This window comes from Podarcis filfolensis (assembly GCF_964270895.1).
Source record: "Podarcis filfolensis genome assembly, chromosome: 1".
NCBI lineage: Eukaryota > Metazoa > Chordata > Lepidosauria > Squamata > Lacertidae > Podarcis > Podarcis filfolensis.
Window position 1 is genome coordinate 69,813,799 of NC_139604.1, and position 24,592 is coordinate 69,838,390.

At 43.1% G+C, this 24,592-nt stretch overlaps 1 protein-coding gene across 7 annotated transcripts in view; it reads left to right on the top strand.

Annotated features, from left to right (window-relative positions):
- Nucleotides 1-24,592, top strand: part of MICAL2 (microtubule associated monooxygenase, calponin and LIM domain containing 2) — a 141,452-nt gene that overhangs the window by 99,744 nt on the left and 17,116 nt on the right. For all 7 annotated transcript variants that reach the window (XM_083595899.1, XM_083595907.1, XM_083595905.1 and 4 more), the window contains 5 exons: nt 5,974-6,163; nt 8,821-8,993; nt 11,829-11,906; nt 20,440-20,537; nt 21,494-22,850. In XM_083595899.1, coding sequence (XP_083452025.1) covers nt 5,974-6,163; nt 8,821-8,993; nt 11,829-11,906; nt 20,440-20,537; nt 21,494-22,850 — 1,896 coding nt within the window. The remainder of the gene's footprint in view (nt 1-5,973; nt 6,164-8,820; nt 8,994-11,828; nt 11,907-20,439; nt 20,538-21,493; nt 22,851-24,592) is intronic.

The window sequence follows — 24,592 nt, forward strand, 5'->3', positions numbered from 1 at the left end:
ATCTGGGTTAGGGTTAGCATCTGTCTTGCATGCAAAAGGTCCCAGGTTCAGCCCTTGGCATCTCCAGGTAGAACTGGAAATATCCTCTGTCTGAAGTCCTGGAGCATCACTGCCAGTCAGTGTAGACAATTCACAGTGCAAACTAGATGGGCTTTGGTCTCCTTTTGAACGAGAATCATTAAAAAGTCTTGGGCTGCCCTGAAGACCAACATATTTATTTTGGAATAAACTTTTGAGGACTACAGTTCACTTCATCCATGTTATTTTGAGTTGCAGATGAGGGGCAGTGTAGACAGCAAGCAAAAGGGTAATAATAATAATAATAATAATAATAATAATAATAATAATAATTATATCCCGCCCATCTGGCTGGGTTTCCCCAGCCACTCTAGGTGGCTTACATCATATATAAAAACACAACAAAACATCAAACATTAAAAAACAAAATATCCTATACAAGCAACAAACCTATCCTATCCTATACAAAAGCTATAAATCAATAGAAATCAATAACAACAACAATAATAAACAGTTTACAGTTATACTCAAATTAAAATAACCACCAACTCTAAACATTTAACCAACACCAACCCGACAAAAACAAAACAGAGGAACTAAAATTAGAACCATATAAAACATTTTAAAATATTTTAGTCAGTTGCCACAAACCAAGAGTTGTTCCAGCAACGCCCCAGTGGCCCCCCAGGAGCCCCTCTTGGCTGTTCAGCGTGAGTCTGGGCCCCGCCCCCCAGGCCAGGTGGAAATGGGCCTTGCAGAGAGCACCAAGACCGTGACAATGACAAAATTAACAGTGGGAATTCACAAAACTGACGGGTGACCCAGACACCCTGGCAACACTTCCACTCGTGCCATGCCTAGAAAGCATGGGTCTGAGTGGTTTTCCTCTTGACCCACACTTTCTAGGCATGGGCTGAGTTTTCTGGTTGCCCCAATCCTTTCCAAAAGAAAACCCACTCTTTAGCAATAGTTTGGAACAAATGGCAATCCAGGGAAAACTTGAATTGCCATTTGCTCCAACTGATCACTAGAGACTGGTTTTCTCCAGAGGGAAATGGCAGGATAAGAGGAAGCATGGGAAAACTCTTACAAAAACCCTTTGCCCCAATTCAACCCACAAATGATTGCACTGAATCTCTTTCGCGTTACAGGTGGATGAAAGTTACTGGAGGCTTATTACCATTTTGTGGTATTTGCATTTATTTGCCAGTAAAGAAATTGAGCATAGATGTCCACAGCTTTACCATTGAGAAATCTCTGGACCGCCCCCCCCAAAAAAAAAATCTTCAAGGAATTCAGCTTTGTTCTCTGAACTTCAGTGTGCCTCAGTTTGAATGCTGGACTCTATACACACATTTACATATGAGGAAAGGAGAGGAATTGGAAGCAGAAAGACATACCCTCTGGTCACTGTAGAAGCCAACTCATGTTCTTAACAAAAGTAGGGTACTGAGCAGGAATGCTTTGCCAAGACTATTTACAGGTCCCAGGTATGCTTCAGGCAACCTGCCTTGATAGAAAGTGAGAATGAAGAATCACTGCCCAGTGAGTGCATTCAGACCAATCCCAGAGTAACATATTTTTGCTCTAACTTGAACGTTAGTTTAAGACACCAAAGGTGTCATGGACTTTGAAGACACTCGAACTCAGTATGCAAGGGAGAAACATGCTAAGAGGAAGGCATGCTTGGCAAATCCACACTGTGATCAACTCCCACCCGGGAACCAATATCCCCACTGTAGAAGGAGCTGTGGATCCAGAATTGGCTTCCACAGTCACTTACGGACTCATTGTTAAAACTGTGTTTATGGAAGACAATCTTACTCGGCTACAAGTGATCGCCAAAGAAGAAGTCGTCTTCTATGCATTTTACCACTGGCCAATCTCTGCATACAATTAGTATATACTGTACTCTTCCATATCTGTTCTGCATATGAGTGTAATGCAAAAAATCACAGTCAGTCTGTGATTTAATGCAACCTTCGCCCAAGGAATGTTATGTGCAATTTGCACAGCTCTCTTGGTAATCACCCTGTCTTTGTAAAGTAATTAACAATATCTCCTTAGCACCCCAGCTTCTGTCTGTCCTGCTGGGACCAAGATATTTACAGCTTTGTGGATTCCCTCCCTGCAGAGAGATGTCATCTCTCATTTATTCACCATGTTTTCCATGGACCTGAAAGGCTTTATGGCAGGAGGCAATAAAGATCTCATTTCAAATTTCTAGTGTCGCTTTTAGTGGGCAGAAACAGCAATACTGTAGCTAGTAATTTTATGGACAGACAGGCTTCTGATTCTTTGTGTCTTGTGCTCTCAAAAGCTACAAAAATTCGGCAAAATCAGTATGTGGCCACATGTGCAGGGGTGTGCAAGTTTGCCTAATTTTGTAGAATTGCAGCACAGTTTGAAATTCCTACTTCTGAAATACTTGGTTCTCACTCTGACTACTGTTCTCTACTCTCATATAACTTTATTTTCCTTATTTACTAACACAAAATCTCAGAAAGGAACATGGACTTTTCTTGTTGGGAATGTGCTCCAGGCCTCTGATTATTTTGGCTGTCAGGCGCTGTGGGTTAAACCACAGAGCCTAGGACTTGCCGATCAGAAGGTCAGTGGTTCGAATCCCCGCGATGGGGTGAGCTCCTGTTGCTCGGTCCCTGCTCCTGCCAACCTAGCAGTTTGAAAGCACGTCAAAGTGCAAATAGATAAATAGGTACCACTCTGGCGGGAAGGTAAACGGCATTTCCATGTGCTGCTCTGGTTTGCCAGAAGCGGCTTAGTCATGCTGGCCACATGACCCGGAAGCTGTATGCCGGCTCCCTCGGCCAGTAAAGCGAGATGAGTGTCGCAACCCCAGTCGGCCACGACTGGATCTAATGGTCAGGGGTACCTTTACCTTTACTTTATCTTTTGCAGCACTACAATATTCTTTTCAACCAGATCTGTACAGTTTCCACTGCAACACAGATTTATATGAGTGTTATGATATACCCATAAAATGAATGCATGATGTCTGAATAACTGAATTTACTATCCTTGAAGTTCTACTCTATAGAGTTTAATCAATTAAAGAGATATTTGGGTTATTTAAGGAGTACTTGGCCATGTGTTTCCTAATCTGGATCTCTCTACTCCAAATGCTCTGCTAGCAGCAGACTCACTGAATTCAATGAGGTTTATATTACCAGGACATAGGTAGTGACGTGTCCCATGGTGTGATGTGAGAGCACATGAGGCCTCACCTTGCTGAAGCTAAGCAAGACTGTGTCTGCTATTTTATGAAATCACTTACACACTCATTCACTCTACCCACAAAACAATACTAGTCGGTTCCTGGATGCTTGACCTCCTGGGATTCACATGCGAGGGGACCACCTTGGGTTCTATGATGGAAGAAAGGCAGAATATAAATATAGGAATGACTATCATGGTTCTGTAGAGGTTTAGTGTTCCGTCCATGCAATCTAGGCAAAGTGTAGGACACATTGAGCACATTGAACTCAATGGAACTGAAGTGTGCAGGTATATTTAGTTTATTGGCTATGTTTTTATCCCACCTTCTGACAATGAATGCCTTTCAAAGACCCTCCTAAACTCTTTCCAGCCTGAATCAAGTTCATGCTCAACATTGGTGAGTGAGGCTCCTTAATTGTGTTGGAACAGTAGTTATACTTTTCTTGAAAATCACATCTGCCACTGAGAATTGATTTCCCCCCTTTTCTTTTCTTTTTTCACCTGTTTTTATAAACTGAGCCCTTTTATGTCTCTCTTTTGGAGGGAGAGGCCAGCAGGAAGGCATCAAAATAACCAGCGATGGGGAGGGGGTTTGTCTGTGACCTGCTGAGATTTTCTGTACTTGTAACAAGGAGTCTGGCTGCATGAGGTCAGTGAACAGAAGGACCAGAGTAGCCATACCACAGCCTGTTGTGATCATGACCTTTATTTCAATAGAAACTGGTAGCGAGAGGAAGGATGAACGATCTGAAGGGCAAGTCAGTGTCACAGTTGCAGTTCGGTCTCAGATGATGGCTCTGCTTATAGATAGGCAGCTTTGCAATATGTTTCCATTGTCAGTTGCAGAGCTTTTCAGGAGCCTGCCTTTTGTGTACGGGCCAAAAGATATGTAGGGTGGCAGTTTGAGAATGCAAGGAGAGTGCTGTGATAATTATAGGCATGGAACAGCTGCTCAAAACAGTCCCACAGGCAAACATTTGAGCTTGCGTCATAATCCCTTGTGCACAACCCTCCTCCCTGCCTGTTACGCTTCTGTTTTCTGCTATTTGGCTTTAGCCTGTCTTCCGTGTGCAAATGTGCAATTAGTTCACAGTGCATGTTCTAATATGAACTCACACTGTTTCTGAGAACTTGTTCTCCAAGTCACCTTTTGAGCATCTTGACATTTCCAAAGTGTTCTGACCTCCTCTGTTGCTCTTTGAGAAACCATCAACACGGGGACAGAGGCATCAGCTTCTTCAGACGATGCAACTTCGGGCAATGTCCTCTGAACATCGAGGGGACCTTGCTCCCTCAAAATGAAAATATTTGGGGGGCCAAAACTGCCTCAGCCCCTAGGAGTCAGAGTCTATATATGGGAAGCTTCTAGACAACCTGTTTATTGAGCATTTGTTCTGTGCACAGAGAGGTTATAGGATGTTGTGTCAAGCAACTGTTTCCCCTCATTTTCTAGTTCATTCCCCATTGCTTGCCTTGTCTCCAGAAGTCTGGTGTGGGAGCAGGGATTGGGTTTTGTCACACGAGAGTGCTAGATGAATTGGAGCTGTGAAACCTGAATTTGCCAGTAGGCAATGACAAACAGAATCCCCACACCAAAATAGTGACAGTCTGCAGGCCCCCATGTGAGTAAGAGGAGACATGACAGGAGTGTATAAAAATATACATGGCATGGAGAAAGCGGGCATAGAGAAGTTTTTCTCCAGAATACGAAAGTCATGGACATGCGATGGTGCTGAATGTTGGAGGGTTTGGGCCAAAAATTAGGAAGTACTTCACAAAGGTGCATTGTTGAACTACAGAGTTTGCTCTCACAAAAGGCAGTGAGGCCACCAATTTAGATGGCTCTAAAAGCAGATTACACAAATTCATGGAGGTGAAGGCTAGCAGTGGCTGCTAACCCTGGTGCATAGGAGCCAACTCCTAGGGGCTGAGGGGGCTTTGTCCCCCCAATAAAATATTAGAGGGGGCTGGGTCCCTCCAAAGTTGATGGGCATTGCCATTCAAATGGTGTGCGTGCCATGTAGCTGATTATGCAGGGCGGGGCTTACCTGCTCCCCCCAAAAAAATATTTTATTCAAGTTCGCACCCCTGTCCTGATGGCTATGTTCTACCTGCACTCTCAAAGACAGCATGCTTCTGAATAACCATCTGAACCAAAGTCATTTTGTTGCATGGCTTTGTTGTTGTAAGTCAGTTTGAGTTGCTTTTGCAAGAGATAGAGGAGAGAGAGACAGAAGTGACTAAGAGAAAGAAAGAAAGAAAGAAAGAAAGAAAGAAAGAAAGAAAGAAAGAAAGTAAGTTCTAGTGGGGCTAAATTTATCTGATTTAGCAACCTTTTCCTCTCCATTTTTCTGTAAAGAAGCCCAATAAACTACCAGTTAGTTCAGTGGACCATATACCAACTTTCTGCACAAGCAACATATTCTAGGCTATTGCAGTCACATAAATAGCACCATTCACATCTACTGTGGGCCAATTTCATCACTCAATGAGATTTTCCATGCACTGACTGTCCCTAGGACTCTCTTTGAACTGAGAACGGTTGGTATTCTACAAAACTGCCCGGCTTCCCAGAGTTGATTTCTTCCAAAATGGCAGAGTTTGAAACATTGCACAGTCTTTACTGTAGCAATACCATATCTGAAGAAATGACTCAATGTCGCTAAAAATACGTTAATACAATATGGCATATTTTCATTTCTTTTATCTTTCCTGTAGATTGCTTTAACTATCCAAAAGACGGACCAGCATCTCCAAAGAAGTTCAAGAACGTCCCTGAGCTTGACTTCAGAGGCAGGTGCTCCTCTATGTCCTCTGAGTGGGCCTTGGTAAGAGTTATCCCAGAGGAAGAGATGACGGAAAACAACCTTCTGGCTGTCCGGGTTATGGTGACCAGTGATGGAAGCAGGTATTTTGGGATGCTTGGATTTGGGAACTGAAACCAGCCTATTTCCCAGCAGGAAGGAGAAAACATGGTTTAGGAAAACCCAGGCATTGTAAAGTCTGTTTGTTAAAATAAACACAGGAGGTGGTATGGGGGAAGGAAGGATGATGCACCAGGAACATTATTTTTTACAGCTGCCTTGAACCTCTTGTGGGCATGTGATTAACTTGCAGGAAATATTTACATCCTACACAAAGTTCTGAGTCAGTGCTTTGGGGAGAGGGATTTAATTGAATCAAGACTGGTTCTGCCTCTTATAAAAATTACAGTATTTGAGGACTATTAGCGTTTTCAGGGAAGTAGCACATTCTAGGCCATGATTTTCATCGCCTAAATATGAAGAAGTCCTGCCCTGTTTTGCACTTTAATTACTTTCGCTCAAAGGTAGCCGAAGTGGACTAAAACTCACATCATCCATCGTCATTGGCCTCGCTGGCTAGGACTGATGGGACACAGAGTCCAACAACATCTGGAGGGGAGCACACTAGGTCCATTTATGGCAGCTCTCCTGGTTTGAAGAACCATCCAAAACCCAAAGATAGCAAAGTTTTATGAAAAATGGGATTGGACATTGGTTAAAATGCAGAAAATATGACTAGGAGCAAAAAAATGGGGGAAATAATTTTTTTTTTTAGGAGAGGGACACTTAATAAATAGCCCCTGAGAGCAAGCAAAACTTGTGTACACAGTTTTCATAAATAATAATAATAATAATAATAATAATAATAATAATAATAATAATACTTTATTTATGCCCTGCCCATCTGGCTGGGTTTCTCCAGCCACTCTGGGCGGCTCCCAACAGAATTAAAAGCACAATAAAATGGCAAACATGAAAAAGTTCTATACAAATAGAGAATGCTAGTGATACAGCGATTAAGAATATGCCTTTGCTTCTATTCCAAATTCTTGCATTCTATATTCATTTCCAAAATGAAATAAATGCATGTTTATTCATAATTCTTTTTGGGTGTGTGTGTGTGTGTGCTGAAAATATAGAAGCAAATGGGAGGAGCAATTATTGGAACTGGTGAGGCATTGCATTGCTTTGCAAATTGACCATTCTGTAGGCAGGGGGATCTTGGAGTGCTCTGAAAGTGTCAAGACATGAGAACTGTCAAACTTGAAGCATAGAAACATTGACGTAAAAACTTTGCAAAAGCTTCCTGAGGCGCTGCAAATTGATACAACAAGGGAACATTTTGCAGGGAGGAGGGGAATCTCAGAGTGCTCTGAAGGTGCCATGACATGAAAACTGTCCAGCTTATTGAAGTGGAGAACAGCTGGGAAGCTTAGACGATGTAAGGAAAGGAGAGAGATTCAATTCAGCTTGCATTTAAAAGTGAACCTACCTGAGGTCAGGGTGGGTGTCAGGAACAGGTCAGCAGTAACTCAAAGGTGTCAGTGAAGTTAACACTTTACTCAAAGAAACAGCTCAGGCCTAATGAGCACAGCAACTCTTCCCAGTAAGTCTTGCCCCAAAGAGGCAGTTGTGAGACTGATGGTCCCCACCTTCCCATAGCTCCCTAAGTCACCTCCTTCGGTTCCTTCCCAAGCAATCTGAGGCTCCATTGTCTTGCCTGTCTTTGCTCTGCCCTCTTCATGCCTCTTCAGTTTCTGGGAGACCAGGGGGATGAGAGCAGGTCAAAGCAGAATGGGGACATCCCCTGGCATCTTTAGCAGCCTGTCTCATATCTGTCTTGTTGCCCCCCAACCCTGCTCTTCAGCCTCTGCTTCTGCCTCTGAGTCTAGACTGCTGTCTGCCACAACATCTTTCTGCTCACTAAGCCTTGTTGCCTCTTCCATTTCCAACACCTCCTCCTCCCAGTCTGCTCCCTCTTCTTCCTCTGACCACTCATCATCATCCCACCACCAATTCCCAGGCTCTGAACCATCTTGCCTTAAGGATTCCCCAGCTGATGTCTCCCACCATGACACCTGATTTGTACTTTCTGAAACAACAGTGAATTAAAACACAGTCATCCTTCAAAATTCACATTTCTCCAGCGTAGTAATGTGTACAAAAATGTATGTATTTGAGTAAAGGGGAGTGATGCATATACTAATTAAAATAGCATAGAAAATAATGTAGAAAGCATATTAAGGGAAATTGACTTGCAAAAATGTGTGTATTAGGCAAAATTGCACACAAAAGCATGTAAATTACGAGAAGTTCACACTAAAACGATGATCAATTTTCTTGAGTTCTTTTAACACCCCCTCCAAAAAATATTGGGGGAAAGAGAAGCTGAGAGAAATAGAGGCTGACAGATCCATGCATCTCTAAGAGAATGTATCCTGTGGCATAAGAAAAGCCCACCCGTTCCGATGAAGAAACTCTTGGGTTCCCATCAAGCTTAGTAAAAATATCTATGGTGTGAAACAGATTTCTGTATTAAATTCAGACTGCCTCAAATTCCTGGAAAGTGCTAAAAGTAATTGAAGAAGCTAGTGCCTTTGCAATCAGTGTTAAGCTACTGTGAATATTTAAGTTGCAACTGTTCAGTACTTTCCATTGACCCATGCTTAGGGCAGCTGTGAAATATTTGACGGGCAGTTTTGTTCCACTTGCTGGCCATATGCTATTATCGTGACAGGTCTTTCTCTTTTTTGCTTCTTAGCTCAGATCTAGAGCCTGATTTTGATGGGGACGCATCTGTCTCTGGAAGTGATGAAGGGCTGTCCCCACTGCCTGAGCCAAGGACCAGTGCCCCATCCCTACGAAAGCCTGTGTTGCGGAACACAAGCTTGGGGAAGAAGGAAGAAGGCCATGAAAAGTCCAAGGCTGCAAATGGCAAGTTCTGTAATGACTCAATCCATTCACGCCATCAAGGGGTCATTCAAAAGCTGTTGTTGTCCAGAGAGTGATTGGATTTAACTGTGCAACTTGTGAATGTTGGGATTCCAAATTTCCCAAAGCTTTTTAGCTTTCAGGAGCTTGGCCTTAGTTTGCCCACAGCTACGGCAGCCAGGAGGGGAAGAGGCTGGAGCTCCAGCACCTTTAATAGCTATATCTGCTGAAGTTAGATCTTCTGAAATGCCTAGCTCCAGAACTATTAACAGTTCATGAGCCCTGTCATCTTTGGTAACTGACCACTCTAACCAGATTCCACTGTGACACAGCCAATGGCGGCCAGAGGGACTGTTACTCTAAAGCACTGCTGGGGAACCCTTGGCCCTCCAGGTACTTCTGAACTACAGCTCCCGTCAGTCCCAGCCAATATGGCCAAAGGTCACGTATAATGGGAATTGTAGTCCAGTAACATCTTGGTGATCATAGGATGCCCACCAATACTCAAGAGCAGAGGGAGGGAACCTGTGGCCCTTCAAATGTTGATGAACTGCAACTCACATCAAACTGGCCACTGGCTGTGCTTGCTGGTGCCGATGGGAGGTGTAGTTCAGCAACATCTGGAGGGCAAATGGTTCCCCACACCTGCTCTAGAGAGTGGGGAGGGGATTGTGGAATTAAAAAGAAAAACATCACAGACTACATCCAAGCAACTGAACACAACACCGCAAAAATGCATAGGCCTGAATTTGCATGGTTGCAAGGTAAGTGTCATTAAACACAATAATACTGATAGAATCCTGAATAGGTTTCATTCTTTTATTTTTCCATTATTTTATTTTTATCCTTGTTTCGTTTCAAAAGACCAAGGTTTTTCATCGTGACCTGTAACCGCTCTGCAACCACAGGCTTCTCCAGTTGCCTTTGATGTGAAATTGTTCAGAGAAATATAAAGTGGAGGTTAATTCGGTTTTTTGCTCTGACAGCACATTGCAGACATAAATTTGCAGAACAATAACTTGATAAAAAGGCAATATTTTAATCCAAGCACCCCAGGCAAAGAGCCTTGTATGAATTAAATTGCTGTTTGAATAACGATTATCTTTGGAAATGCAACAGGGAACTGAAGAGGTGTCCAGCTGAAGAGGACCATGTGTAATAACAGCAAAAGCCTTTCTCTTCCCCTTGCTTTGTTTTGGCCAAATAAAGCTCAACTTTCTTTCTCAAGATCAATCTATGTTACAAATGTTCCTCTTAGCTTGCTGTTATCTTACCTCCAAACCCTTCATTGTCATTGAGAGGGTCACATGGTACATCATGTATTTTCTCCCTTTTTTGCTCCTTAGTTGCCTTTTATATCTCCGTTCCACCCCCGCGGCTCTGTTGCATATGCTTTCTTACTTTCATTGTTTGTTTGCCTGCGCAGTGCAACTAGCTTTTTCCTGAAGCATATTGGAAGAGTTCTGTTTATTGTGCTCTGCATATTCCCATGGGAATGGTCATGGTGATAAATAACTTCTGCAGAGAAAGACAAATGTTACATTTTCTCCCTCAGTTTTAATTTTATATATGTGTATGTGTGTGTGTGTGTGTGTGTGTGTGTGTGTGAAAGCCCACATGAAAGAGAAACAATAAGAGCCATAGAATCTGCAGGGCACAAAACAAGCTCTTGTGACGCAGGATTCTGTGAAAGTTAATCATTTAAAAGTTGAACAGCAATTCCAAGGAGTCGAGAAGTGGCACTTTCTGAGGAAACACTGGTTGGTGAACGTTGCCCTCTAGTGGTTAATAGGCACTTTCATATTGATCTGCATGCCTGTTCGGTCTTTCAAGTTGCTGACTGTAAACCTATGCTTTCAAAACAGAAATCTTAACTGTATACTCTGCTGGCAGGGATGAGGAGCAGAAGCTGTGCCTCTCTTGATGGTGCTGGACTCCAGCTTCCATCAGCATCACCCAGCATCACCCAATGGTCAGGGGATGGTGGGAGCTAGTAGTACAAATATCCAGAGGCAAGAAGGTTTCCTGCCTCTGCTCTACTGCTTAAAATGAAGGCCATTTCAGATGACACTAAAGATGCAACCAGTGCTGTTTTTCTGGGGAAAGATGTGCCAGAACTCACTCTTGCTCTCTTAGAATGGGAATGGTGCCCACCTGAGAGGTGCCAGAACTGAGTTCCGGCTGAAAAAAACACCTCTGGATGCAACCCTATGCAACCTTGGTTCTCAAACTTAATCCATTCTGGGAGTCCATTCGACTCCTGAAACCATTCAAAAACCAAGGCGTGGCTTCCGATTGGCTGCAGGAGCTTCCTGCACCCAAGTGGAAGCTGCGTCGGATGTTCGGCTTCCGAAAAACCTTTGCAAACTGGAACACTTACTTCTGGGTTTGTGGCATTCAGGAGCCGATTTGTACGGCAACTAAGCCATTTGGGAACCAAGGTTCCACCATATATATTTACTCAGAAATAAATGCTATTACGTACTGGAAGACTTACTCTCAGTGTGTATACAGGATTGCAACTGAAGAGTGCTTTAACCCTGCTGTTTTTGTGTGTGTATATAAGTTACTAATGGGAAATGTCTGATGTAGATAGTGCAGATCTAGACATTGTTTGGTGTTTGATTTGGAATTGCCAATGTGTTACAGTAGCTCAGGGCGGGGGGGGGGGGATATACTATTCTTGGGACCATGGAATTTCACTTCCAGGGCAGGGAATAGAAGCACAAAAGGACATACAGTTGCTTGACCCCTTAGTGAAACCTCTATTCATTCAATATATTGTTTTAAATCTTTTTCAAACGGACCATTTTAAAGTGTCCTTTTCCATCTCTTTAGCTCTTCAACGAGCCCACAGTCTTCGAGAACCTTCTGCATCAAAAAAGTACCAAAACTGGAAGAAGAAAATTCAGTCAAGTAAGATTTAGAATGGGTCTTAACTGTTTTCCTTTCCACTGGTTCCCTTTTCTCATGAGGTTTTCCCCTGCTGGGATTTCAAATGAATGATAGTCACATGATTGGTTCTCCCTTCTGGCCCATCCTGCATCTGCAAAACATACATGTGTTAGAATTTGGAGTCCAACAGCCTAAGTGGAGGAGCATCTGCCTTGCTTGCAGAAGGCTATCCATGGCCTCTAATCCTGATGCCTATGTTCTGCTTCCACTAGCTTCTGAATGCCAGGTGCTGGAGGGGAGAGTGTTGCTGTGCTTGGGTCCTGCTTTTGGGCTTCCCGGAGGCATCTGGTTGGTGTCTGTGACAACTACAACCTGTGCTAGATGGGCCCACTGGCCTGATCCTGCAAGACTCTTCTTATACTCTTACAACAGAAGGTCCCACATTCAGTCCCTGATATCTCCAAGCCAGGTTGGGAAGGTCTCCAGTCTGAAACCCCAGAAAGCTGCTGCCCTAGAGGGGCCAATGATCTGATTTGGTGTAATACAGATTCCTGTGTTCTTGTGATACTGCTCAGGTATCTCTTGCCTGTGGTCTGTCTTCTACTATGTACATGTGGACCTCTCAGCATTCGGGGACACACTTGGATCTCTGAGCAAGTTGCCGTCACAGTGGCATGCCCATTTGGTTGACATACAATCTCTGAAGCTGTTATTCGGCTTCTGCAATTCATTCTGCGTGGGGCTACTTTTGAAGGTGACCTGGAAACTCCAACTAATCCAGAATGCGGCAGCTAGACTGGTGACTGGGAGTGGCTGTCAGGACCATGTAACACCGGTCCTGAGAGATCTGCATTGGTTCCTGAAATATACTCAGAGTCGCAAAGTGATTTCATGCTCTTTATTCAGCTCATAGTGGTGAGGAGGAATGAATGAAAGTCCCCTCAAAGCATCTGCTTTATATACATTATTTACATAATGGGCTGCACATGATTGGCTAATTCCGGAATTCTACTGTAAGCCAATCAGGTTGTGGATTCACTTCTATCTGGAGCATGATTGGGTGGTTCCTGCCAACCAATCATACTGCTGCATTGTTCTAGGACCAATCAGACTGCTGCATTCTGAATCCTATTGTTCTAGGACCAATCAGACTGCTGCAGTTTGGATCCTATTCAACTCAGTACATAACAGTTCCCAATACATTTGCGAGCATAATTCAAAGTGTTGGTGCTGACCTTTAAAGCCCTAAATGGCCTTGGCCCAGTATACCTGAAGGAGTGTCTCCACCCCCATCGTTCAGCCCAGACACTGAGGTCCAGCTCCAAGGGCCTTCTGGCAGTTCCCTCACTGTGAGAAGTGAGGTTACAGGGAACCAGGCAGAGGGCCTTCTCGGTAGTGGCACCCGCCCTGTGGAACGCCCTCCCATCATATGTCAAGGAAATAAACAACTATCTGACTTTTAGAAGACATCTGAAGGCAGCCCTGTTTAGGGAAGTTTTTAATGTGTGATGTTTTATTGTGTTTTTAATATTCTGTTGGGAGCTGATCAGAGTGGCTGGGGTATAAATAATAAATTATTATTATTATTAGGCACAGTAATTGTGAGAACTTGCCAGAGCCCACTTCCTATAATAATGCTGTTGTTGTTAGTAGTAGTAGTAGTAGTAGTAGTAGTAATAGCAGCATTAAGAGTAATAATCCTGACTGCAGCTTCCACAATTAGTTTCTATTTTCTTCTTTTCTGTAGTTTCTTCCTCTTCTACCGAAGTTTGTAAGACCAGTTTTTGTATAGCTGTGCCTTCGCCTACTGGTTAAAAACCAACAAGAGGCAAAACTTTAACAATCTTTTAAGGGTAGGTGGGGAGCAAACCTACTGCCAGCTCCTTTTGCAGCTTGCTCATTTACACATTTGTTTAAAGCTTTGCCTATCTATGTGTGTAAACCTCCCATGTGGGTCTGGTGATGAATCTCCAGAGGGAGCTAACAGCCCACCAGAAGGAGATGAGTGAATTTTAAGAAAATAGCAAAACCCATCTACTGACAGAAACCAGCTCCTGCCCCAACCACAGGATTTTGATTCACCACCTCCACCCGCCATTGTCTGAAAAGCTGTGGTTTTAATATCTTTGTAAAATTCAGTGTGTCTAGAAACCAGAATCTTCAACACAGACTTGTCACCCAGGGCAGTGTGTGCGTGCGTAAGTTCAGTTCACTCCCCTCCCCCTTAAGTGAGCGTATTTCATAATGTCAATGTAAAAATAAGGGGAGCTGTAATCTCTTCCAGAATTGGGTTAGAAGTGCAGTCACATAATATTCAAATAAGCCTTTAAACTGGATCAGTCAATCAAACAAACGAACAGGAACAGTTTTTCTGTTGGCTTGCGGTGAAGCCAAGTTCCTAAGGTTCAGGTGTGTGTGTCATCTGAATTCATTTGCACCTGTTCATGCAAAACTCATCTTTCTCTCCGCTAAACAATTCCATGGCTTCCCCACCTCCACAAGCAGCCATTTGCAAAGGCTAATCTGATGCAGGTGTGCTTCAGTGCTTTTGTCTGGGTTTCCTGCTTTTGGCACTAATTTGGGTGCCATGATCTAATGAACTAATGAAGGGAGAGGAGGGGTGTAGTTGAAGAAAATCACATGTTGCTGCTAGAATAGCAAGGTGGTGCAAGTGTTGAAGTTTGGCATATCTATTGCAGCAGATTGCAGAAATAGTCTGTTAAAACTGCTGGTTGAAAGAATAAAGAAACTTAATTTGCTGATAAGCAAATCTATTCAGAGTACATACAAGTGTATACAGGAACAGATGGGCCTCATTAACCTGCAAGGTAGCCCATCTAAGAGAAGAAAAACCCTAATCCAGTGATGGCCAAACTTGGCCCTCCTGACTACAACTCCCATCATCCCTAGCTAACAGGACCAGTGGTCAGGGATGATGGGAACTGTAGTCCCAAAACAGCTGGAGGGCCAAGTTTGGCTATCACTGCCCTAATCCTAAACCTCCACTGCCTTGCAATTATGCTCATTCATGAGAAAGGCTTCAGGAATAAACCCTGAGGAACAATCTGTATCCATTGCCTTGTAGAACTTCTTTGGGAGAAGCAAAGGCAAAGGAGTAAACTCTACACAAATTGAGAGTGGAGTCCCTAAGACGGTCGGATGGCATCTTGTATGTCTCCTTCCAGCAACTCCTGCAGCCAAGCTGGTGCCAAACATGTTGCTCTGCTTTCCTTTGGACCACATCAGAGAGGCTGATATTGTTGTCTGCGCAGCCCAAGACCTTCACACACTGCCCAGGCTTGTGCTCAAGGGAGGTCACTTCAGTGCTGCTAACATAGCAAAACAAGCTTATGCATAGCTTTCATGGAGTCATGAAGTTAACAAAAGGAAGGTCTAACACTGAAGACGAAGCAGCAGGAATGTCAGATACGTGAGAAGAACAATTTGCAGGTAGATACTCAAGAAGGAATCAGCGAGGGAAGAATAGATAGCTTTTTTGTCTACTGCCCCACAATGGTTTGGGTTCTGTATTGCAAGCATTGTTGCTTTACTCTCAGTCATGAGCTGATCACCCCATGAAAGAAAGAAAGAAAGAAAGAAAGAAAGAAAGAAAGAAAGAAAGAAAAGGGTGACAAGTGGTTAAGGAGATGGGCTTAACATGTTTGGGATGTTTTATGCTTAGAAGAAAGGGTGGTTGGGGAAGGATGATGATGGGATGCAGAGGAGGAGGAGGAGGAGGAGGAGGAAGAGGAGTTTGGATTTGACATCCCGCTTTATCACTACCCGAAGGAGTCTCAAAGCGGCTAACAGTCTCCTTCCCCTTCTTCCCCCACAACAAACACTCTGTGAGGTGAGTGGGGCTTAGAGACTTCAGAGAAGTGTGACTAGCAGCTGCATGTGGAGGAGTAGGGAAGCGAACCTGGTTCACCAGATTACGAGTCCACCGCTCTTAACCACTACACCACACTGGCTCTCTCCTCCCCCACATTATGCTAGAACCTATGAAATTGATGGGAGATCAGGACAAACAAAATCCTGTTTTCACACAGTACATAATAAATGCATGGTGGTAGCCACTGACTTAGATCAGATGGGCAGAAGGTAGATCAGGATTTACTGGCAGATTGATAAGACAATGACCAATAGTTCTCCTAATTGTCGCAGCAATTCTTTCTATTTCTTTCTAAATTCTTTCTAAAGTATTTCTTTCTAAATATGGCTGCTCTAATGAAGAATACTTTCTTTCTAAAGTATTTCTTTCTAAATACGGCTGCTCTAATGAAGAAAGCATTTGGGGGTGAAATCCAGGGATGGATTTTTATATGGAATGACTACTAACTTCATTCACTAGTAAGAACAAACAATTGGGCTAAGCATGTTCTCAAATACATCCTGTTTCTTAATTCTAAGGTTGTTTCCCAAGCTGCTATTGTGCACCTGGCTCTGACTGGGGGATTTTGGGGTTCTGGAAAACTGAAGCCTGCCCACATCTGACTTCACAGCTTTGACCTGAGCTTAGACATAGTTATGAAGGACCACTCTTACTTAGCTAACTAATCCTCAAGGTTCAGAGGTGCTATTCTGAATAGCAGCTGCTATAGAGCAAGCAAATGGAGAGGATGTTGAGGATGTTGCCTTCATGCAACCTTGTAGCTTGCAAAGTAAAACTAAATATAAAGTATGGTGATGCTGGCTAGGGAACCTGTGGCTACAAGGCTCCTTTCAAGCCCAGCCAGTTGGCTTTCCAAGAAGCATCTAGTTGACCACTGTTGGAAGCTGGAGGTTGGATTACGGTGGCTCTTTGGTCTGAATCAACAGAGCTGCTCTTACCTCCATTCCTTGAATCCTAGGATCTGAAGGTGAAACTAAGAAGTTTGGGGAAGAAGCACATTACAAGGAATTTGCTGGCAATCACTGGGACAGCAAGGCTATCCCAGTCCAGAAATGGCTATAGATGGCAAACTTGCTGGAGCTGGGACAACTTTGCTAGGAACTTTGGGGGCAAAGGTTGTTCATATTTGCTCTGGCGTGAGCGTCATTGGGGTTAGAGTATGCATGAAAGGGTCGAGAGCACTCGCTGTTCCAATGGTATTGGTTTAGTTTCAGTTGCTGAAGCGGAGATGAATTAAACACTAGGAGAGTCCTGCTCTCTGGATATCCTTGCCTATGAAAGTTAGCTGAAGGGAATTGGTCAGTCAGATAGAAGGGGTAGCTAATGCTTCTTTGCAGGAAGGGGGGTGGGAGACAATGACTCTGAAGGAGGTGTTGGTGTGCCTTATCCTCAAGAAGCCCTACCTAGCCCTGACCTATTGAACAACTACAGCTCAGTGGAGAAAACTGTCTGCCACCTTGCTCTCCTAAACATTGTTATTTAGACGTTCGAATCCCCACGACGGGGTGAGCTTCCGTTGCTCGGTCCCTGCTCCTGTCCACCTAGCAGTTCAAAAGCACGTCAAAGTACAAGTAGATAAATAGGTACCACTCCGGTGGGAAGGTAAACGGCGTTTCCGTGCGCTGCTCTGGTTCGCCAGAAGCGGCTTAGTCATGCTGGCCACATGACCCAGAAGCTGTATGCTGGCTCCCTCGGCCAATAAAGCGAGATGAGCGCCGCAACCCCAGAGTCGGCCATGACTGGACCTAATGGTCCCTATACCTTTACCTTTTACCCAGATGTTTAGCAAGTTGATGCTGGCTTCAGTCTGTTATTAGTCTATTGTTATTTCAACGTTTTGAAAGTATCAGATCATTATTGATCATTTTTCTTATTGATAATTTTATTGTTTTATCTTTTTTGCAAACTGCTTGGAGGTTTGTTCATTTTTTAAAAAAAATCAAGCGACTTACACATTTTATGAAATAAAATAATAAATAAACTATAGCATATCAGTCAATAAAATCCAGAGATAAAGAATTACACAACTTTTAGAAAACATCTGAAAGCTGTCCTGTATCGGGAAGTTTTAAATGTTTGACATTTTGGATGTTTTTATATGTACTGTAGGCCTCCCAGAGTGGCTGGGGAAATCCAACCAGATGGACGGGGTATAAATAATAAAATTATTCTTATTATTTATTATTATCCAGGATATCCCTTGCTTGTTTTAAATTTGCAGGCATCAGCTGGAGTCATTTTACTTGCCTTTCAGGACAATGAACTGTAATAACACTTATATTAATAAATGTGTTGATTTATCCAAAGCTGTGCAAATATTTCCTGCATTTACTATTTTGTTGAGAGAGAGAGAGAGAGAAATACACATTCGATATTAAGTTATGTGATCCAAGAATCCATATTGGAATAAACATTGTCTCCTACGTTGCAGAGAACAAAAACATTTCCTCCATTGCGTCTGAAATAAAAGATCTTTGACAACTGCCGCTCTTGTCTCCTGCTGTGCTTAATTGGCACCAGCCATTCAGTCAATGAAGGGATGGAGGGGGGGCCCTTGAATTCCACTGTGGAAAAGTTGCCATTTGGTGGGGAAATGATGGAGCAGCAGAAACTCTGCCACACAATTCTTAAGGAAATTACACGATGGCAAGCTGGTGATGGTTTATATGGCAATATTGTTAGCCAGTGAGACTTTCTGTTGCAGGGGTGAGAGGAGAACCTGACAGGACCCGAAGACTGCAGTCAGGGAATCCGAATGTGGCAGCCAATTTGCAAAGCCATGGTAGAACTCGATAGTATTGAACATCCAATTTGGTGGTGTTGTTTTTAAAGCCCTAAAGCAGTTACATAGAAACAGCATCCTACAAGCTTCTCTGAGTGTGGGTAGTTTTCTATAATATTAATTGCACCGGAATAATTAGATTTCTTTTTTCACTCAGTGGCACAGGCTGAATTGTTGATTTTAACTATTTCATGTTTAGTTGAATTGCGTATTTTATAGCTCCTTTACACTTTGGGAACTGATGAAAACTGAAAAGGGGATTGATTGCACATCTCTGAATAAAATAGGGATGCCAATAGATGACTGGAGCAATGTGTAGCCACCTCCTCCCATACCCACCAACCTGCATGCATGCTGAGGTCATCAGGCTGATGCCTTTCTCTAGAAACCACCTCCTGCAGACTTGAGGATTGTTGCAACAAGTAGCAGCAATGCAGCTATGGAAAGCCCCTTTCCCTGCAGGTGCAAAACGAAGCTTTATTTCACCTGGGTCAAAGACTCCTTTTGGCACCCCCATACACATGTCTGGAAGCCTCAATGGTGCCTCTCTGGAGGCTTCACCAAGGCCAAAAAAACCCAGCTAGTCCCCCCCATATATACGGCACTGTTCACTGGGTCACCTTTCCTATTTTTTAGGGCCAGGGCAAAAATGTTTTTTTAAAATTAACTGGGCATTTAAAAACATGTTTACTATTGGGCGTAGCACCCCAAACATAAGAACGTAAGAAGAGCCTTCTCGATCAGGCCAATGGCCAATCTAGTCCAGCATGCCCTTCTCACAGTGGCCAACCAGATGCCCGTAGGAAACCAGCAAGCAGAAGATGAGCACAAGAGACCTCTCCATCCCCCTGGTTTCCAACAACTGGTATTCAGATGCATTGCTGCCTCTAACTGTGGAGGCAGAGCATAGCCTGTTGGGATTTTTGACTACATGCCATTCTGTGCAGCTTCACACAGACTCAATTAAGCATTGGCCGAAAGCCAAGATGACTGAGCAGAGAGGAGTTATTCTGCCTGGAGATATGAGACCTTGGATACAGCTCTACCATTGGTTGAGGTCTCACGCAGGCATGATGACTTATGGCCTTGCTGACTGGATAGTTTTGTTGGTCAGTGTGGTGTTCTGAGTTCTGAGAGTTGTTTGGAGTTTCTTAAGAGACAGCTAGTTAAGATGTGTATCTGTTCTTTTATATAGTAACTTGTAGAGTCTGCTGTAAATAATAAACACCTCTAAGTAACCAAGTTACTGGTAGCAGCATCTTGTTCCTGCTTCGTTCATCCTGCCTGCAACTGATTGCTTTCTGGAACTCTGCGTATGCTCTGCTAAGGTCCTGCAACAGGTCAAAGTTGCAAAACACCATAAAAGCCATCATGGCTTGTAGCCTGGCTGGGGAGCAGAATGGAATGGTGGATACAGGAGAATATCATCATCATCATCATCATCATTTTGCTATGTCACTGTTGTTGTTGTTGTTGCTGCTGCTGCTGCTGTTTTTCTGTGCCACCTAATTGATTAAAATGATTTTTAAAAAACAAAACAAAACACAATGCTATACTGTGGCAGGGAGCTGGATAGTGACCTTCAAGGTCCCACATGGTCTATATGGGCGGCATTGGTTGCCGGTTGGGTACCTGCAGTGCTTTTTTCTGGGGGGGATGCAGGGGTACGCATACCCCCAAACATTTTGTGAATCTAAGTTTGGCCTCATTGAGGGGCAGTATTTCAATATGAGTGGGAAAGTGAAAGTACTCCTAAACATTTTTTTTAGGGTGGGGGAAGCACTGGGTACCTGTAATGTGGAAGGGTAGTTTCAATAGCATGGACTCCATGGATCTATTCCAATGAACTCACTTTTATGGGTTCACTTTTCCCTTTGTAGATTTTCCTCTATTGTACAACAAGAAAAACGGGTCGTCTTCAAAGGATACCTCTGCCTGTGTTCAAAGTGACTTTAAGGATGAGGTCTTTCAGACAGAGGTATGAAGCAACACATTTTTAACAGTATGCTTTGTTGAAGAAGTGCAATATAATACTACGGTATAAATACTACAGGGTATTGCTGTAAATATGTATAGTTACATATGTATAGCGTTTTGTGTTTTTTGTTGTATTTTTACAGTGAGATGTATGGATGAAGGGTGGTTTGCAAACAAATAAACAAAATGTTTAGATTATAAATTATTTGTAGCTTATGCTTTCTTCAGTGGGTTAGTGCAACCATGGATGGGAGGGTCACTGTCTAGATCAGACTGAACTTGCCTCCTAGTGAATAGTAGTTACACAAGCATAATACAATACAGTCGTACCTTGGTTGTTGAACAGCTTAGTTCTCGAACGTTTTGGCTCCCAAACACTGCAAACGTGGAAGTGAGTGTTCTGGTCTGCAAACTAGTTTTGGAAGCCAAATGTCTGGCGAGGATTCCATGGCTTCTGATTGGCTGCAGGAGCTTCCTGCAGCCAATCAGAAGTTGTGCTTTGGTTTGCGAATGTTTTGGAAGTCAAACGGACTTCTGCAACAAATTCCGTTCGACTTCCAAGGTATGACTGTACTATGTCACCATCTTGTTGTTGTTGTTTTAAAAAAATGGAAAACTTTTTTTAACCTACACTAGCTGTTTGTCTGCTGTGTGTGTATATATATATATATATATATATATATATATATATATATATATATTGCAGTGAACTCCTACAGACATCTGAATATCTAAATATCTTGACTGTCTCCCAGGGATATTTGGATAAAAGCAAGACCCTGCAGTTCTAGTGTATTCCTTTTCCATTTTATTGGAATGTTTTTGTGAGGCTTTCTGGCATTTTTATGGGGGAGTGTATTTTCTCATGTAATTGTTTGAGAACACTCTCTAAATAGAAGCAAGGGTGACCTGGCTGCATTTTCCTCTAAAAATAATCATTTTATGCATTCCATACAGCTGACATCTCCTGACAAGAGTCCAGAAATTACAAGAGGACATTTCAAGCTACACAGCCCAGCATTTCAAAGGAAAGGAAAAGCCAGAGATAAACCCAGTGAAATTGCATCCTATGTTCCTCACTATTCACTCCACAACTGCCCTGATAGCTTTCCATTGGCACATAGCAAATCCACTTGTCACATTGATCTGACTTCACCTCTCAGTTACCCTCAGCTTGAAGGCAAGGATTACAGAACTGAAGATGCACATTTAGGAAACTGGGTGATGAATAGTGAGCCACTGATCTCTCAGTTGTATACAAAGAATTCAGGGTTGTCCTCTGCAGACCCTGATGACGAAGATAAGAATGCCAAAGAACAGCATGACAAACATTTGAACAAAGCTAAAAACAAGATAATGAGGAGGTTGACACTTTCAATGGAGCAGAAGCCCAGAAGACCTGCTCTGGATGATGCTGAGCTAGATATTACAAGAACGGAACATGACTGCCAAGGAATACCAGACCAGAAGAATGCTTATTTTAACAGATATGAGAACATACCGAAACAATCCAGTTGTGGTCAATCTCAGAGGTTCTCAGATAACCATTCTCCAGTTTTGTCTCCTGGACAGACGCTTTCAAAGAATGTTGGTGACTGTCCCAAAGAACACACTGCCACCCAACCGAAATCACCACTGAGGCTAATTGCCAAAGCTATAAAGAAATCCATCATAGAACCTCTTACTTCTCCTCCAGCAGGTTTGAAAAAGGCCCAGGACACACCTGCCAAATTTCCTTTGGAAAGCACATTTTTCAATTTCCCGCAGGCCCTGGTTCGCTCTGCTAGTCTCAGATGCAGCAAGAATCATGGAGACTATAACGTACAAACACAGGAGCTCGGTGTGTTGGATGATGCAGAAAAAAGACTTGGAATGAGGAGTTCAAATGGGTCTCATTTTTCCAGCAGTCCGAGAGAGGAATATTCATGTGTTGACAAAGGCACGTCTTTTCCTGTTTACAGTGCGCATAGCAGCCCTTCCCAGAGTCTTCATAAACCCGAACATTCCTCTTCTACCAATGCTGATGATGTGCCAACACTTCTAGAAAGGTTTACCCTTAAAGAGAACCTCTGGAAGTCTGCCAGGGATGAGTGGTGTGCTCACAATCAAAAGAACACCCGCTATTCATCTCTAAGGCACAGGAACAAAAACGCTGATTCCGTTTTGGATGGTCCTGAACAGAGGAACAATGTGTGGAACCTATTCAGCAGCTTTAGGAATAAAGCAGATGTCAAAGTTAAAAGCCCTGTGTCACCCTGTACCATCTTTGATGTTGATGAAGTACTAAATAGTTCTTCCAAAGGAGACTACTTGGGTAAGCAAACTCCCTCCTTTAAGATTTTTATTTCCAGTTGTTGTTTTAAACAAAGTATGTATAGTGCTTTAATGCAAGATTAAATCTTTAAACAATTTGCATAAAATAGTGTAAAATCCCATTTTGGGGTTTTCTGTGGGCTAATGCCAATAGTTCCCCCTGCTCACCAGGACCTTTAGCAGGTGGAACTGGGAGTTTTGTGGCAGAGAAGTGACACCAGCATTGCTTTGTAGGCAGAGGCTGGCTGAGTGGTTTTGGGCTTGGGGAAATTAAACCTCTGCCCCCTGCAGCCCTCCCACCATGGCAGATCAAGGGTGCTGGGTTTTAGCCTTCTTATGTTTAGCTTTTCCCTTACTACCTTGTTGTATACCATCCTGGAAATGTTTCACATTGTAGGATGGGAAGTGTTTCATTTTTAAAATGTAACCTATAAGAGCAATATGGTCCAGAAGAAAACAAATCCCAGTTGCCATGGCAATGCCTTTGACAATGATTTTCCAGCTGTTTGCGATATATAGAACAAATGCATGCATTTCTGCTATCTCCATGCCCCCACTCCTTGTTGCTGGTGGAAAGGTGAAGACTCTTGACACATGGCAGGGGCCCATGCAGTTAAGTAGTTCATATATATTACGGCTCAGAGTCAATGACATCCCCATGGCAACTGTAGTGTGATCTGGTCTTCTGCTGTAGTATGTGTGCTTCTACCAGATACATTCAGTGCCACTTTTTTAAAAGGAGGAGGAGGAGGAGGGGAGGGGAGGGGAGAGGCAGGGAGCAGGTGGCCTTTTTATATCATATAGTTTTGTTTCAAAATGAAATAAATAAAATAAAATCCCATCAATAAACAGGCACACTCTTAACAACTTAACAGTACAAAACAATCACTAGATGAACAAATAAAGTTGCTAATTACAGTCCTTCGTACGTATATCTGTAGTTTGCAGACAACTACAGTAAAACTAGCAGATGATCACTATATATAATATAAATAATAATTGATAGGGATATTAGGATGCTACTCTCTACTGCTTTGTCTCTTCTCTCATGGTAATTGTACAGTCTTTACCAGGGCTTTCCCCTCCAGCCAGAACTTGTCAAAACTAAGTTCCAGCACCTCTCAGGTGGGCGCCATTGTTATTCTAAGAGAACAAGAGAGGTGTTCATTGTGAGTTCCAGCACCTCTTTTTCTAGAAAAAAGCACTGGTCTTTGCCAATCTGGTGCCCTCCACAAATCCAATCAGCACCAACCAGCACTGACTGGGGTCAATAAGTGCTGTCCAAAACATCTTGGAGGACACAAAGTATAATGGAATATACTGCTGCAGTTGGCTGTTTTACTCTTCATGCTTAAGCGTGGTCTCTAGAACATGAATCCTGGTACATCAGGAGGTGCTATGGTACTACAAAACACTTCCTATCATGGGTGTAGCAAGGATTTCTGTTAGTCTTTTGTTGGGGGTGCAGAACTTTAGTTAGCTATGTATTTTTCTTGATGGGGGGCAGCTGCCCCTCCTTGCCCCCCCCGGCTTTGCCCATGCTTCCTATCCTTGTAAAGCATTTTAATTATTGGATATATGAAAGGGATGGGAGGGAGGAAGAAGGTTCTGGAGATATCCACTTCTAGAGAGGGAAAAGGGGATCTTGGTTCTGTTCCAAAGGCATATCAAGGTATCTTGAGGATTATAGCTTGTTTCTTTAAATATGCTTCAGCAGTTTTGAGCACAAGGGTCTTTGGAGAA